General features: G+C 34.0%; 1 protein-coding gene across 2 annotated transcripts in view; it reads right to left on the reverse strand.

Moving 5' to 3' along the window:
• The window catches only part of SERPINI1 (serpin family I member 1), an 86,491-nt gene that overhangs the window by 18,000 nt on the left and 51,863 nt on the right, over window positions 1–16,628 (reverse strand). For both annotated transcript variants that reach the window (XM_007972179.3, XM_007972182.3), the window contains exons 3-6: window positions 15,703–15,933; window positions 13,566–13,760; window positions 11,601–11,805; window positions 343–440 (exon numbers count right to left, since the gene is read on the reverse strand). In XM_007972179.3, the coding sequence (XP_007970370.1) occupies window positions 343–440; window positions 11,601–11,805; window positions 13,566–13,760; window positions 15,703–15,933 (729 nt within the window). The remainder of the gene's footprint in view (window positions 1–342; window positions 441–11,600; window positions 11,806–13,565; window positions 13,761–15,702; window positions 15,934–16,628) is intronic.

Here is a 16,628-nt window from a genome sequence, read left to right on the forward strand (position 1 = left end):
AATGGGACGTATTGAGATAGTCAATCAACACATTTATTGATTATCTATTCTACAAGGCATTATGTCAGATGGGATGGGGAATCCAAAGATGTTTAAGACAGGTCTTCCGGAGAATATAATCTATTGTCAAAGATAAGATAAGAACCAGATAATATAAACTTAATGTTATGACTGTATTTATAGTTTTGCTTGTAGAGGTTAAATATGTTTCATGCTAGATTTATTTGGCAAGTGGCAACTATATTTTACTCCAGAACTCCATAGTAAATAGAGGATTTAACATCATCATTTAATAAAGCTCTTATGGAATAACATTTTTAAAAATTTGTGTTTATTTCTTACCAGAGAGGGCTGTCAAATTTGCATCTTTGATGAAAATTTCAGTTATTCCAAGAGCCTTCAAAACATCTTTTAAATCAATTTCCTGTTCCACTGTGAACCTGGAGAACAAATAGGAATAAAAATATTTAGTTACAGCACATTGTTACCTGGGACAAGAACAAAGTGTTAGATATGTGGATATTTAAAGTCTGCCTTACAGAGATTAAATTATGCTAAAACTGGCTTTGGACTGCAATTAGCATTTGATTGAACACAGAAAAATAGGCATCAAAGAGATTTACATAACAAAACAGAATTTAAACATGTAAGTAGGAAAATATATGATATAGACACAAAACCATAATATATGGTACAATAAATGAGTTTTGAGATCAAGTATCATCACCATATGATTACTTAGTATCATAGTAGTGAGTAAAACTTGTAAATGAGTACCTTTCAAAATCCTTTGACCTAGTAGTAATATATTTGATTTTTTTTTAAGCTGGAGATGACTAATCATACATTTACCTCGGTTATTTCATTCTCTTCTTAGTATCCTGGTCAATTTACGTTCCTTATCCTCCGCCACACTATGCAATTCCCACCCACATCAATGCCATGGACAAGGTTAAATTAGAGCCAAATTCTGTTTTACAATAAATACATTTAGCATTTCAGCTCCCTACAACTCAGAGAAAGCAAAAATAAAACGCACTACATTAAAAAATGTGTCTTTATGGTTATAGTGATCCCTAAAACATAAGCCTGTTCTCATGATACCATCACAAAAAAACTATTAATCAATGGAGAGTGAGTTAAATATTGTATCTTAAAAACCATGTGCTTTTACACTGAATAATTTTTTTTTTTTTTTTACTTTATGTTCTGAGATACATGTGCAAAACATACAGGTTTGTTACATAGGTATACATGTGCCATGGTGGTTTGCTATACCATCAACCTATCATCTAGGTTTTAAGCCCCGCATGCATTAGGTATTTGTCCTAATGCTCTCCCTCCCCTTGCTCCCCACCCCCTCAGACAGGCCTCAGTGTGTGATGTTCCCCTCCGTAAGTCCATGTGTTCTCATTGTTCAACTCCCACTTATGAGTGAGAACATCTGGTGCTTGGTTTTCTGTTCCCGTGTTTGCTGAGGATGATGGTTTCCAGCTTCATCCAAGTTCCTGCAAAGGACATGAACTCATCCCTTTTTATGGCTTCATAGTGTTCCATGGCATATATATGCCACATTTTCTTTATCCAGTCTATCATTGATGGACATATGGGTTGGTTCCAAGTCTTTGCTATTGTAAATAGTGCTTCAATATACATACATGTGAATGTGTCTTTAAAATATAATGATTTGTAATCCCTTGGGTATACACTTAGTAATGGGATTGCTGGGTCAAATGGTATTTCTGGTTTTAGAAAACAGCATGGTACTCCAAAACAGATATATAGACCAATGGAACAGAACAGAGACCTCAGAAATAACACCACACATCTACAACCATCTGATCTTTCACAAACCTGACAAAAACAAGCAATGGGGAAAGGATTCCCTATTTAATAAATGGTGCTGGTAAAACTGACTAGCCATATGCAGAAAACAGAAACTAGACCCCTTCCTTACAACTTATACAAAAATTAACTCAAGATGGGTTAAAGACTTAAATATAAAACCTAAAATCATAAAAATCCTAGACGAAAACCTGGGCAGTACCATTCAAGACATAGGCATGAGCAAAGACTTCATGACTAAAACATCAAAACCAATTGCAACAAAAGCCTAAATTGACAAATGGGATCTAATTAAACTAAAGAGCTTCTGCACAGCAAAAGAAACTGTCACCAGAGTGAACAAGCAACCTACAGAATGGGAGAAATTTTGCAATCCATCCATCTGACAAGGTCTAATATTCAGAATCTACAAGGAACTTAAACAAATTTACAAGATAAAAGAATCAACCCCATCGAAAAGTGGGTAAAGGATATGAACAGACACTTGTCAAAAGAAGACATTTATGCAGCCAACAAACATAAAAAAAAAAAACATGAAAAAAAGCTCATCATCACTGGTCATTAGAGAAATGAAAACAAAAACCACAATGAGATACCATCTCACGTCAGTCAGAATGGTGATTATTAAAACGTCAGGAAACAACAGATGCTGGCGAGGCTGTAGAGAAATAGGAAAGCTTTTTACACTGTTGGTGGGAGTGTAAATTAGTACACTTAAGAGTTTTTTTTAAACAAAAGAATCATGGGTCTTTATTTTTGTTTTAATTGACCTTATGAATTATTATATATAAATGTGTATCAATTTTGAAAACATAAAACATTATTTTAAAACAAAATGAAAATAATTATAGTGATCATGAACAGACTATTAACTTAAAAAATAGTTCCCACAGCAAGCCAGATTGGTCTTAATATGGACTCTTCCCCAAACTAATGAATCGTATCACCAAACTTTCTTGGGAAAGACATGGACCAAGCATGCCTGCATCAAGTAACACATTTCTGTGTGTGAGAGACAGGGTTTCACTCTGTCACCCAGGCTAGAATGCAGTGGGCATGATCACGCCTCACTGCAGCCTCGAAGCCCCAGGCTCAATCAATTCTCCTGCCTCAGCCTCCCAAGTAGCTAGGACTACAGGTGCACACCACAGCACTGGCTTTTATTTTTATTTTTAATTTGTTTGTATAGATGTGGGTCTCGCTTTGTTGCTGAGGCTGATCTCAAAATTCTGGTCTAAAGCGATCTTCCTGCCTCGGCCTCCTGAGTAGGTAGGACTACATACATAAAACACCATGCCTGAACAAACACATTTTTAAACAAGCAAAGGCATTTATTACTTCTATTTTAAAAGTAAAAACAACTGGTTAGAACCAAATGCTTCACTTTTTCTAAGATGTTGCCTCCTAATTGATACAGATTATAAATACAAAATTTTAGGCAATAGGTTGTTCTCTTAACAGAGATAAGTCTGTGATGGTCAACAAAAAGAGTCATTAGCATCATTTCTGATGTCTGGTTTTAAGGAAAATGAGAAGGAAATGATGGCAGTAAACAAAAGGAATGGTTAGTGGAAAATAGTTTTAGCAGCTTCACAGTTATGGAAAAATATGATCAACAGATGAGTACATGCATCTCAAACAAACTAAACCTAGTGCTAAATTTTATCTAAATTTTGCACTTTGACTTAATATCATTTATTTTGTTTTCTACCAAAAGCAGGTATTGATTGTGAAGTAGAATTGTCCTATGGTATCCATCTCAAAAAAGGGAATGAGTAAGAAAGCACAGAATGTCTCAGACAATACATTCAATGGCTTAAAATGCTTATGTGTATATGCATTTGCTTATTGTTATTATTTATTTTTGAACACTTACGTGGAGCTTAGTATATGCCAGAAACTTGCAAGAGTATAAAGCAAATATTAATTTAAATATCACCACAACCCTTGAAGCAGGTATTTTTGTTATTCTTGGGTGATAGAAAACATTGAGTAACAGAAAGATGAAATAACCTGTATAACCAAGGTCATACAGTTAATAAGTGGCAGAGCAGGGCTATGGATCCAGGTGGTATTATACTTGTCCTGATCCACGTAAAATAAGAAAGAGAAGGAAGATATTAGTAGGGGATTCTTTTTACTTCTTAAAAGCAGCTTAGTTTGTTTCACACTTTAGTGATGAAACACTAGCTAGTCAGGTGATGATGAGTGACTGATCCAGGCGAACTTCGGCAAGTTTCTTAATTTCTGAGGCTCAGTTTTGGCACAGGAAAATGGCAATAATAATACCTATTTCATAGTATTGTTGGAGGGATTAAATAAGGTTAGATCTTAGGATGGTGCTAGCATGCAGGAGGCATGCAATGAGGAGTAGATACCATTAACACCATGTATTATATTGTAGATATGTATAACATGTCACATTATTATAGATGTTAGGGTGTTGTATGTTTGCATTCTAGTAGTAATTGGTGTAATTTGATTAAATAGCTATATTAATCCCTGCCACCTTAACTGTAAATTAGCCAAATCTATTGTCTTATTTATTCTAATATTTGCAATATCTAGCACAAGACAAACCACATAGGTTGCAAATGAAATAAAATCTAGGTGTTTGTAAGACTTTGTTCAAAGCTGAAGATACGGAGTAAATAATCTCCAGTTTTCCATTCTTTGACTTCTTAAAAAATCAAACTATTGAAAAATAGTGATTATTTATTATTTTTTTACTCTTAATATAAACTAATATTAATATAAATAATTGTTATCATCTCCCATATACTGAGTGCTTACTATGTTTCAGGCACTATGCAAATCCTCTTATGAATAATATATTATTTAATAATTTCTATGATGCTCTCGAACAACCCTATGAGGTAAGTATCATTATCTCCTGGCTGCAGAAGGCTAAACTGAAGCTTAAAAGAGCTAAGTCAACAAGCAACTTTCTCTAACCACACAGATAATAGGTGGTAGAATGAGGATATGAACGGAGGTCTTTCTGACATTAAAGTCCCCGCATCACTAATCACTATAATTCCAACAACATCTTTTAAAAATAAAACAACATTAGAAATATATTTTACATTTCATGAAATACAAAAATTAAAAGCCATGACACTGCTTTTATAAAGCCAAAGGGCAAGCTTGTTTTAATAAAGGCATACAATGTAATTTATGCATTTGCAACTTTCTACCTGAATAAGTTGAAGAGGCATATGGAGGGTAGAGGTTTGAAGACCTGCAGAACAAGTGTTAGAAAATAACAAATACATCCTAGGTAGGAGACTACTACACACATAAGGAATAAAAACCCAATCATACCCTTTATAGAAAAATCTAATGAAAAGTACTCATGTTAAAAAACAAAATCAGGGCCAGATGTGGTAGGCCACGCCTATAATCCCAGCACTTTGGAAGGCCGAGGCAGGTGGATCACCTGAGGTCAGGAGTTCGAGACCAGCCTGGCCAATATGGCGAAAACCTATCTCTACTAAAAACACAAAAAGTAGCTGGGCATGGTGGCACGTGCCTGTAATCCCAGCTACTTGGGAGGCTGAGGCAGGAGAATGGCTTTTGAACCTGGGAGGTGGAGGTTGCAGTGGGCCAAGATCATGCCATTGCATTCCAGCCTGGGTGACAGAGCGAGACTCCGTCTCAAAAAAATAAAAAAATAAATAAATAAATAAAAATAAATAAAAATTAAAAAAAAAAGAAAATCAAAACAAAACAACAACAACAAAACAGACGACTTATGTAGTTTTCTTTACAAACATGAAACTAAAATGCTTTATTAATGGCAATTATTTCAAGATATCAGGATAGTTTCTGATTACAAAACAGAGAACCACTTCACATCCTTTGATGTCCAACACTCTGATCACAAATGACAAATCTGAGCCTACAAAGCTAGAGTAGACCGATACTACATACAGCAAGGTACATCTGCTTCCAAGTATTAAAGTATTTGATGCTGACTTTAGAAAAATCTTTTTATATCTAAGCTATATCAGTAAAAACTGAAAAGGAAGCATATACACTGAATAGGATAAAATTCAAAAGAATCAAGTTTAAAAAATTCAATTTAGAGAGAGGCATATATAAAGCTACAAAGCTGCCTACAAGATTAACACAGTGTAAATACCAGGACTTAACATGTACACTAAACAAATAACAATAATATCAATAATAAGTAATAATTACATAATACTCTGTAGCAGGTTTCATACTTAAGTGCTTTTTGGGTGTTTTACATAAATATTTGATATATGAAACAAACTATTTTTGCTACCATGGATAAATGGAAGCATCTGGCAATCTTATTTAAGTCTTAGAGATGTGCAACTATATATATAAATCTCGTGGTATTTAATTGGATTTGGTAATGGGTACAGCAATTTTACCTTTTCTTGAACAGATTCTTACATTTTGGATAAAAATACAATTTCAATTCAGCATCTAACTTCTGTAGAACTTACTGTTAAGGTGGAAAAATTGCTAAAATACAAAAGCAATTTCTTCTTCTACATGACCCTCCCCTGTAAATACCCTTCCTTTACATCTTAAAGACAGCATTTTATATATTTATATTATCTTAATAATAATCTACAGGAAACTTAAACAAATTTACAAGAAAAAAAAATCCCATCAAAAAGTGGACAAAGGATATGAACAGACACTTCTCAAAAGAAGACATTTATGCGGCCGACAAACATATGAAAAAAAAAGCTCATCATCAGTAGTCATTAGAGAAATGCAAATCAAAAGCACAATGAGATACCACCATCTCACGCCAGTTAGAATGGAGATCCTTAAAAAGTCAGGAAACAACAGATGCTGAAGAGGATGTGGAAAAATAGGAGCACTTTTACACTGTTGGTGGGAGTGTGAATTAGTTCAACTATCATGGAAGACAGTGTGGCAATTCCTCAAGGATCTAGAACCAGAAATACCATTTGACCCAAAAATCCCATTACTGGGTATACACCCAAAGGAATATAAATCATTCTACTATAAAGACACAAGCACACATATGTTTATTGCAGCTCTATTTACAATAGCAAAGACTTAGAAAAAACCCAAATGTCTATCAGTGATCAGTGATAGACTGGATAAAGAAAATGTGGCACATATACACCATGGAATACTATGCAGCCATAAAAAAGGATGAGTTCATGTCCTTTGCAGGGACATCGATGAAGTTGGAAACCATTATCTTCAGCAAACTAACACAGGAACAGAAAACCAAACACCGCATGTTGTCACTCACAAGTGGGAGTTGAACAATAAGAACTCATGGACACAGGGAAGGAAACATCACACACAAGGGCCTGTTGGGGGATGGGGGACTAGGGGAGGGATAGCATCAGGAGAAATACCTAATGTAGATGATGGGTTGATGGGTGCAGCAAACCACCATGGCACGTGTATACCTATGTAACAAACCTGCACGTTCTGCACATGTATCCCAGAACTTGAAGTATAATAAAAAAAGAGAAAGTTCAAAAATATATATAAAGGCATTTTAATAAGAAAAAAATAAAAAGCTAAAAAAACCTTTTATTTTAGATTCAAGGGATACATGTGTAGGTTTGTTACATGGGTATATTGCATATTGCTGAGGTTTAGGATACAAATGATCCTGTCACCCAGATAGTGAGCATAGCACCCAATAGTTTTCGACCCTTGCCCCCTTTCCTTCCTCCCTCCTCTAGTCATCCTCAGTGTCTGTCATTGCCATCTTTATGTCCATGAGTACCCAATGCTTAGCTCTCACTTGTAAGTGAGAAAATGCAGTATTTGGTTTTCAAGGGCAGTGTTTTAAAGCTGTTTGTATAAATTCTAGCAAAATAGAAAGTAAAAGTGCCTGTCAAACAGGACAAGAATGTGGCCAAATTACAGAAATACAAGTTGCATTTTCAGAGTAATATCTCTTTATGGATAAAACTATGCAAACAATTAAAATGGACACTTCAGTAAACATAGAGTATAGCTACTAAAAACATTTTTACCTTTGCTAAAAATGGGTCACATAAATCATTACAAATATCAAACATTTAGTGGATCCTAATGCTGTAAAATGGAGAAGGTGGAGAGTTTCACATTGATTATTATAATATACGTAAGTATTTGAAAACAGCCATTCCGTTAAAAGGGGAATCCAGAGTTATTTATTTTGCTATTTAGCCTCCCTATCTATGCAGTAGCCATGTACAGGGATAATTTATGGAACTCCTAGAAAAATTGATACATGATAATTACCTGTGCCTAATTTAGTACAGGCATTAATATGAGCAAGACAGCCAAACTATTTCATAATTGAAGAGTATCTCTTAGAAAATGAAAATTTAATTTTCTTCTGCTGCCACATTCAATTTCTCAGTGGACAGAACCTGGAGGCCACATTTTCTAGTGAATATGATTGAATTAGAATGTATAATATCAGTAAGCATTCATTTAGAATTCTGTAAAAATACTCCTAAATAACTTTGCATCCTAACAGAATTGGAGCATTTGGAAGCATTGCACTTAATTCATGGATTTAATAAGAGAAGCATTAACACTGTACTGAATTTCTCATTTTATCAAAAGGAATTCTTCATAAAACGCAAGAAAAAATACAAAATTAATTGTGAAAGGTCACTAGATGAGGGTTAACATGGACTAAATGGTTTTATAAGTTTAGACCTGATTTACATAGTAATTTAAATTTAATTATTAATGTTCAAAAGTAAATTGTTCTTTGGAATTAAGGTATATTGTTTACATATTTAATATATAAATGTCAATTATCATACATTAAAAAAAACTCTTGCTAGGTATTCATCAATTACCTCTCCTTAAGAATAGACTTATAATGGAATATTTCTACATATATGTATTGTCATGGAAAGTTATGCATGCTAAATATCTTAGCCAAAAAGATTCAGGTTATGATTACCTTGACTTTTGTATGTAGACAAGAAAATATATGGCCATATATAGCCATATGCAGAAAATTGAAACTGGACCCCTTCATTACACCTTATACAAAAGTTAACTCAAGATGGATTAAAGACTTAAATGTAAAACCGAAAACTATAAAAACCCTAGAAGAAAACCGAGGCAATACCATTCAAGACATAGACACAGGCAAAGATTTCATGACAAAAACATCAAAAGCAATTGCAACAAAAGCAAAACTTAACAAATGGGATGTAATTAAATTAAAGAGCTTCTGCACAGCAAAAGAAACTATCATCAGAGTGAACAGAAAACCTACAGAAAGGGAGGAAATTTTTCCAATCTATCCATCTGACAAAGGTCTAATATCCAGAATCTACAAGGAACTTAAACAAATCTACAAGGAGTAAACGATCGCATTAAAAAGTAGGCAAATGGCACAAACAGACACGTCTCAAAAGAAGACATTTATGCAGCCAACAAACATGAAAAACAGCTCAACATCACTGATCATTAGAGAAATTCAAATTAAAACCACAGTGAGATACCATCTCACGCCAGTCAGAATGGCGATTATTAAAAAGTCAAGAAACAACAGATGCTGGTAAGGCTGTAGAGAAAAACGAACATTTTTACACTGTCGGTGGAAATGTAAATTAGTTCAACCATTGTGGAAGACAGTGTGGTGACTCCTCAAAGATCTAGAGGCAGGAATACCATTTGACCCAGCAATCCCATTACTGGGTATATATCCAAAGGAATATAAATCATTCTATTATAAAGATACATGCACACATATTTTCATTGCAGCACTATTCACAATAGCAAAGACATGGAATCAACCCAAATGCCCATCAAGAACAGACCAGATTAAAAAAAAATGTTGTACATATACACCATGGAATACTATGCAGCCATAAAAAGGAATGAGATCATGCCCTTTGCAGGGACATGGATGGAGCTGGGAGCTATTATCTTCTGCAAACTGACACAGGAACAGAAAACTAAACAGTGCATGTTCTCACTTATAAGTGGGAGCTGAACAATGAGAACACATGGACACAGGGAGGGTAACAACACACACTGGGGCCTCTCAGGGGGTTGGGGGGAGGGAGAGCATCAGGAAAAATAGCTAATGCATGCTGGGCTTAATACCTGGGTGATGAGTTGATAGGTGCAGCAAACCACCACGGCACACATTTACCTATGGAACAAACCTGTACATTCTGCACATATATGCCAGAACTTAAAATAAAATAAAATAAAATATAAAAAACAGAAAATATATGGCTACATATTATTTATAGTTATATATTATGAATATATAACATGACATGGTATATCATAAATTATGACATAACATAATATTACTTATGAATATATTATAAAACATAATTTTCCAGGCAAAAACTCTATAGTTCCAAATAGATCTCCTTCACTTACATAACAAACTATCAGCTAAGTTTTTAGAAACATTGATATTTATATAAAATGTAATTCTTAAATGATAATTCCTAACATTAGAATAAATATGAATGAGTTAATCAGTTATTAATAATTCATCTTTAATACTAATATCTTATTTATCATCTTAATGCTCATAGTAATTAATCATACTTGAACAATTTTCTTAATATGGGATGAGTTTTAACTGTACTTTCACATACACACATACATATATATTTAATCTGTTTTTATTGATATGTCTTGTTTTCTAGACTAAAATTTACATAGTACATTAATAAACATGTTCTATGTGATTACTGGCCTAGCTCTCCTACTAGGTTTTAAGGTATTCAGGGATAGAATAAACATTTTCAGTTTAATTTCATTTTGCAAACATTTATTGTGTTCTTTTTATAGGAAAGAAAACTGGCTCTACCCTAGAAGAACTTACAGAAAGAAAACTATCCCTACAAAAATATGATGTTATTATGGGACGGTAACAAGTAATAACAGAAAGATGTATAAGTGAAGCAAAAGTGAGGGTCACTTGATCCAGGTAGTTCATGGGACGCTTCAGGGAAGAACTGGCTCTAGAGGTGTACCCTGAAGGCTACGCAACACTATCTTGGGAAAGAAATATGAGGAGGACATTTTAGGCCAATGCAAGAACATAAATGGAGACTCAGAGACATGAAAATAGCATGATGTATGTGGTATAATCACAAGTACATGGACAGAACATGCTACAACATGCTTGATGTGGCAAGTGGCCAGAAATGGGGTTGAGAAGGGGAAGGCATTCAGGATATTAAAGGCACTGTGTGCATCTTATTCTTTTAGCCACAGGGAGAATATTGAGCAGAGTTGCATCTTCCTGCTAATTCATGGTTGCATCTCAGCACCTAGCACAGTGACTTGCTTGCAGTTCTTCTAGCAATGTCAGAGATTGTTTCCTCTCCAGTTATAATCAACCTTAAGTATTAATAAAATACAGAAGACTGTCAATGCAAATGATATTCAGAGAAAACAGATAGATGAATTTTCTAAAACCAAGCCAAGAACATTGAATTATATCTGAAAGTAGGTCTTGATGAATAGCACTGAATGAACCAATAAGTGAGCATGTGTCTATGGGAAGGACCACATGAGTATGAAAGAAATGACTGTGAAAGAATACTAAAAAGAAGAAAATCAAAGAAGAAGAAGGAGAAAGAGAAGGAGAAGGAAGAGAAGGAGAAGAACAAGAACAAGAAGAGAGTAGCACAAGAATTATGATTCGAGAGCAGTTCCAAGAGTTTTTCTAGGTCAGATTTTCATTGATAGCCCATTGTCCATGTTGTGGGAAGGGTGACACACGAACCTCTCACCTGGGCAAGTATACTTCTACTTTTTGCTTCTTCACAGAGTTTGCCCATTCTTCAACCAGCTGTGCTTTGACTAATGGCTCCAGAGTAGCAAGAGGAACTTCCTGTCTGGACAGTACCAGCATCATGCTTATTTCATCTCCTTCATATGGTATTTCTAGGACTTGGTAGATACCACCAGCTTCATTGGAGCCATCACTAAACTCCCCTAAAAAGAAAAGAAAGGCCATACAAGACACATATCAAAGTTTTAAAAAAAGCTGGCGGTGAGGGATGAAAGACAGTGTACACTGCTCAGGTACAGGTGCAACAGAATCTCACAAATCACCACTAAAAAAATGTTTCCATGTAACTAAAAACCACCTGTTTCCCAAAACTACTGAAACATAATCTGAAAAAAAATAAAAAGGTTTAAATTTGTTATATATGTTTCTTCCCAAATAGTATATAGGATATAAAGAAATTCATGCACCTGATAAAAAGCAGGTTTATATGAAATTAGGCCCTAAAATTCAAATAGTTTCACAGCTCTGTATAAATTACTTTATTTCCACAGAATCTACAGAATTATTTCACATTTGTAATAACACATATTCAAGACTTGCTTTTTATTTTTAAATGGGATAATTCAATATATCTGAAGTGTGGCATTAGAAACAATGAAAAGTCCTGGTTGGGAAAATAAAGCCCTGGCTCCAAGTTGAATGTAAAGCACATTGATCAATATTCACCTGATTTTTAAGAAGGGAAAATTTGACCATTTAATACCTGGCACTTTATTATCATGAAAACTACAAGTTTTAAAGCAAAGTTTGCAGAGTCAAAATGAAATCTAGGCATTGTATAATATTCAGCTACTATATTTGTGAAAATTGGTATCTCCAAATTAGGTAATTAGGTAAATGAGGTAATTCGCTTTGTGCTCTATGAACTTAGCCAAATCACACACACACACGTATATGGCCAAAACGTTTTATCTACATATAAAACCTATATGTATATAATTTTAGAGACAGGGTCTTGCTCTGCCACCTAGGCTGGAGTGCAGTGGTATGATCATAGCTCACTGCAGCTTCGAACTCCTGGGCTCAAGCGATCTTCCTTCGTCAGCCTCCCGAGTAGCTAGGGCTATAGGTGTGTACCATTATGCCTAGCTAATTAAAAAAATATATATATATATATTTGTAGAGACAGGGTCTTACTGTATTGCCCAAACTGACCGAACTCTTGGCTTCAAGGAATCCTCCTGCCTCTGTCTCTCAAAGTACTGGGATTACAGGCATGAGTCACAGCAGCTGGTCTGTACTGTGCTTTTAAATAGAATAAAACTACTAGTTCTAACATATACTTGGCTAAAAATTAACTTTCTGATTATGACTTAACAAATTATTACAAGTCAATATAGTAGACAAGAAGGACTAATACCCTAAACTTCTGAAGAGTCCAATAAAACATCTTTGAAAATAATGCCAAAGATACTGAATTATATTAAAAATTATAGGCTCTCAATAAAGTATAAACAAACAATTATGTTTAGCCATATATACACATGTTTAAAATCAATTTTTTTTTAAAGTCCCTTATGAGAACAATGTTTGTAATTTAAAAGTGGTGCAGAGCCCAAATCAAGTGCTTCATGGAACATATGGTCCACTAAAACCCATCCTAAACCAAAGGAGTTTTTGGAGTAAATCAGAACATTCTCACACAATGTCAGGTATTTTCAGATGAATAAAGCTACTCTGCAGACGTGGTTGACTTATATATTTGAAAATACATTGGAAACCATCAATGAATATAATATTTACTCAGAAGCGAATTAGAGGGTTTTAAAAATGGAGCCAGAAAAATTGAATTGTAGCCCAAATTAGATTGACAAAGAGTTTGAGTAATGAATACTTCATGTTTTTCTTAGAAATGTGTTGATATACTGCAAGAAGACAGAAATAAAAGTAAAAAATGTCTTACCATAATAAAATTCTCCTTGTTGATACATCATTGGAATTTGGACTTCACTTTCATCATCTTTAGTGAAAGAAAAGGTTCTAGTATTTTCAGGCCTAAACTGTGACTTCCAGTTCCCCTTGAAATAGACAGCATTAATGAGGGCCAGATAAGTGGCAGCATCAAAATCCCTTGGGGATACCAAATCTTTCACCAGATCTATTTAGGAAAAAAATGAATAGATAAAAATTCACATTAAACTGGAAGACAAAGGGGCACCAGAAGATTTTCAAACCGCCATCTGATAGAGTGGTCCAGAAAAACTGTACACCAACTTTATAATGAAAATAAAAAGTATCTTACTTTCAAAGGGAAAAGAGTTATATACACACAAACTATACACACACACACACACACACACACACATATATATGTGCAATTAATGGGATTCAAAACACCCATATCACCTGAAATAATACTAGCAGCATCTTGATACACAAACTACAGAACAACATACAATATAAGCTTAGACTTCATCACTTTCTAGTTGCAACGATGCATGTAAAACTTAACACAGAGTAACCACTCAATAAATGCTTCAAAGTTTATTCTGTTTCTTTTTTTTTTTTTTTTTTACATACAGTCTCGCTGTGTCACCTAGGCTGGAGTGCAGTGGTATGATCTCTGCTCACTGCAAACTCTGTCTCCTGGGTTCAAGTGATTCTCATGCCTCAGTCTCCTGAATAGCTGGGATTACAGGGATTACAGAGTAGCCACCACACTTGGCTAATTTCTGTATTTTTGGAAGAGATGGGGTCTCACCATGTCAGCCAGGCTGGCCACGAACTCCCAGCCTCAAGTGATCCACTCCACTTGGCCTCTCAGAGTGCTGGGATTACAGGCATAAGCTACCATGCCCAGCCCTAAGTTTATTCTTGAACAATGTACACGATTAAATGTTACCAATTTCAAGTTCTTCCCTGTGTATACTGGACATCATTCTGTCAATATACCAATTGCTTTTGGGTAGGAGAAAACAGATGAGTGAAAGCCAGTTTAAATCATGATGCATTAGTGTTTATCATCTGAACTATTCCTTTTCAAATCTATTTTAAAAGATATTGGGTCTTTGCTGTTTGCTAAAAGTGTCTAAAGGAGTTTGAAAACAAATCGGTTTTAATAGTTGAATCTACTTCATATGGATTATCACCCTTGATTTATTCTTTGAATATTAAAAGACTAAATTAAAGTTTCTTTTATTATAATCTTTTTTAATCTCATAGATAACAAACATAAGACAAAAATTTGCTCTGTATTCTCTCATTGTATTAATCACGGCACTTCTTAAGGTAAAAGGTGCCTGCATCTTGGAGATTAAGGGAGATTGAGTATCTGCTCAGGGTTATTTTTGTTGTTGTTCCAATGTAAAGTTCAAGATTAACATGATTTGAGTAGCTTTGAAAACATGGCTTCATTTAATGAACAGCTATAAACATTTACTTTTAATTTAGTCTCAATTTTTGGACTGTGATTTCAATTATTTTGCTAGTAAAACTGGAAAATAAAATGCTAAACTATGAAACATTTGGAAACCCTAAATACATTTAAAAAATATAAAATAGCAATAAAATTTAGAATGAATGCATCTCATTCTAATTCCTCTCCATTTTGGGGGGCTTAAAATAAGTTGCCCTTTTGAAAATGAATCATATACAAATGTTTTATATTACTAATGAAGTTCTTTGGTTCAAAAGCCAACAAACATCTATAAACTCTGATTTTTAACTCTTTCTTACTCTATTTTAATCATATTGTTATGAGAGCCAACTGCCATTCTATCTAGTAACTAATTTATTAAATAGGACAAGCAAAATTCCATAAAGTGGTTAAGATTACAGAGGAAACCCATCAATCAGAGAGTACAGATTTCAGATTATCACTGCCAAATTCTATATATGCCAAAAGATTTAACTTCTTTCTCAAATGTTCATTCATAACAATGTTTCTCAAATAGACCATAATCTATACAAAATTATTATTAGATACCTAACTAAATGCCCCAAACATTCAAAATGCAAAATGAGCAAGGGGGAAATACCTTCAGAAGTTAAAGACAGTTAAAACTAAGCTACTAGAGGAAGAAAGGATCCAAGTGACATACTGTTTGTGTTATTCTCCACCCACTTATTGATGTAGTTGGCCACGGCTACATTTTGACTGAAGTCCACATGATTTACTTCCGCATTAAAATATTTTTTCATCATTTGCAAAAACTCCTCATTGATGTGAAATCCATTTTGCACAAACAAGGAATTGGCAATTTTCATCACATACTGGCTCTCTTTAGCAGTTACCATGTTAGAAAACTCCTTCAAGAAAGAAAATTCTTCACCTGAAAGATGAGAAAGGATAAGTTTATTTGCAGAACAAACATGGTGAAAGGTCAAGGAGAGTGGAGGAGCATTAAAGCACAGCAAGGGAGATTAACCGAACAGGCACCTAGGGGAAAAGTGCCAGGCTTTCCCCCACATTAATATGGTCCAATACTTGTACTATTTCTAGATGTTCAAATGAACTTTTTGCAAGTTAATATCATCTACTGATATTATTTTTTATTTCATTGTTATTTTGCTACAATCTACAGAGATTGTTTTCTTTCAAATTACTAGGTTACTTTGATTAAATTAGACTTCCTTTATACTATTAGAAACAAATATCTAGTTTAAAATTCAAGATCATCCTTTACATTTTACTCAGTAAACCTTTTAATTTTAAAACTAGAAAAGCCATTAGAAATTGTTTTAATTTTTAACTTTTTAATGTGCTAATTTACATGTATATCAGAGCATTAAAACAGAAATCAAACATCATGTCAAAGTGATTACAAAATACCATTAGGCTAGAAATTTCCCCCAATGCATAGAATTTTTATAATAAGATAACACTTCAAAAAAAACTTGGATGCTATTTAAACAAAAGGATACTGCTGATTTTAAGCAAAAATTTCTGATATTTTTAGCAAACTATGCTGTCTTTCTTTGTAGTACTCATCATATTTGTAATTTTTTATTTATTTGTGTGATAAAT

Source organism: Chlorocebus sabaeus, chromosome 15 (assembly GCF_047675955.1).
Source record: "Chlorocebus sabaeus isolate Y175 chromosome 15, mChlSab1.0.hap1, whole genome shotgun sequence".
NCBI lineage: Eukaryota > Metazoa > Chordata > Mammalia > Primates > Cercopithecidae > Chlorocebus > Chlorocebus sabaeus.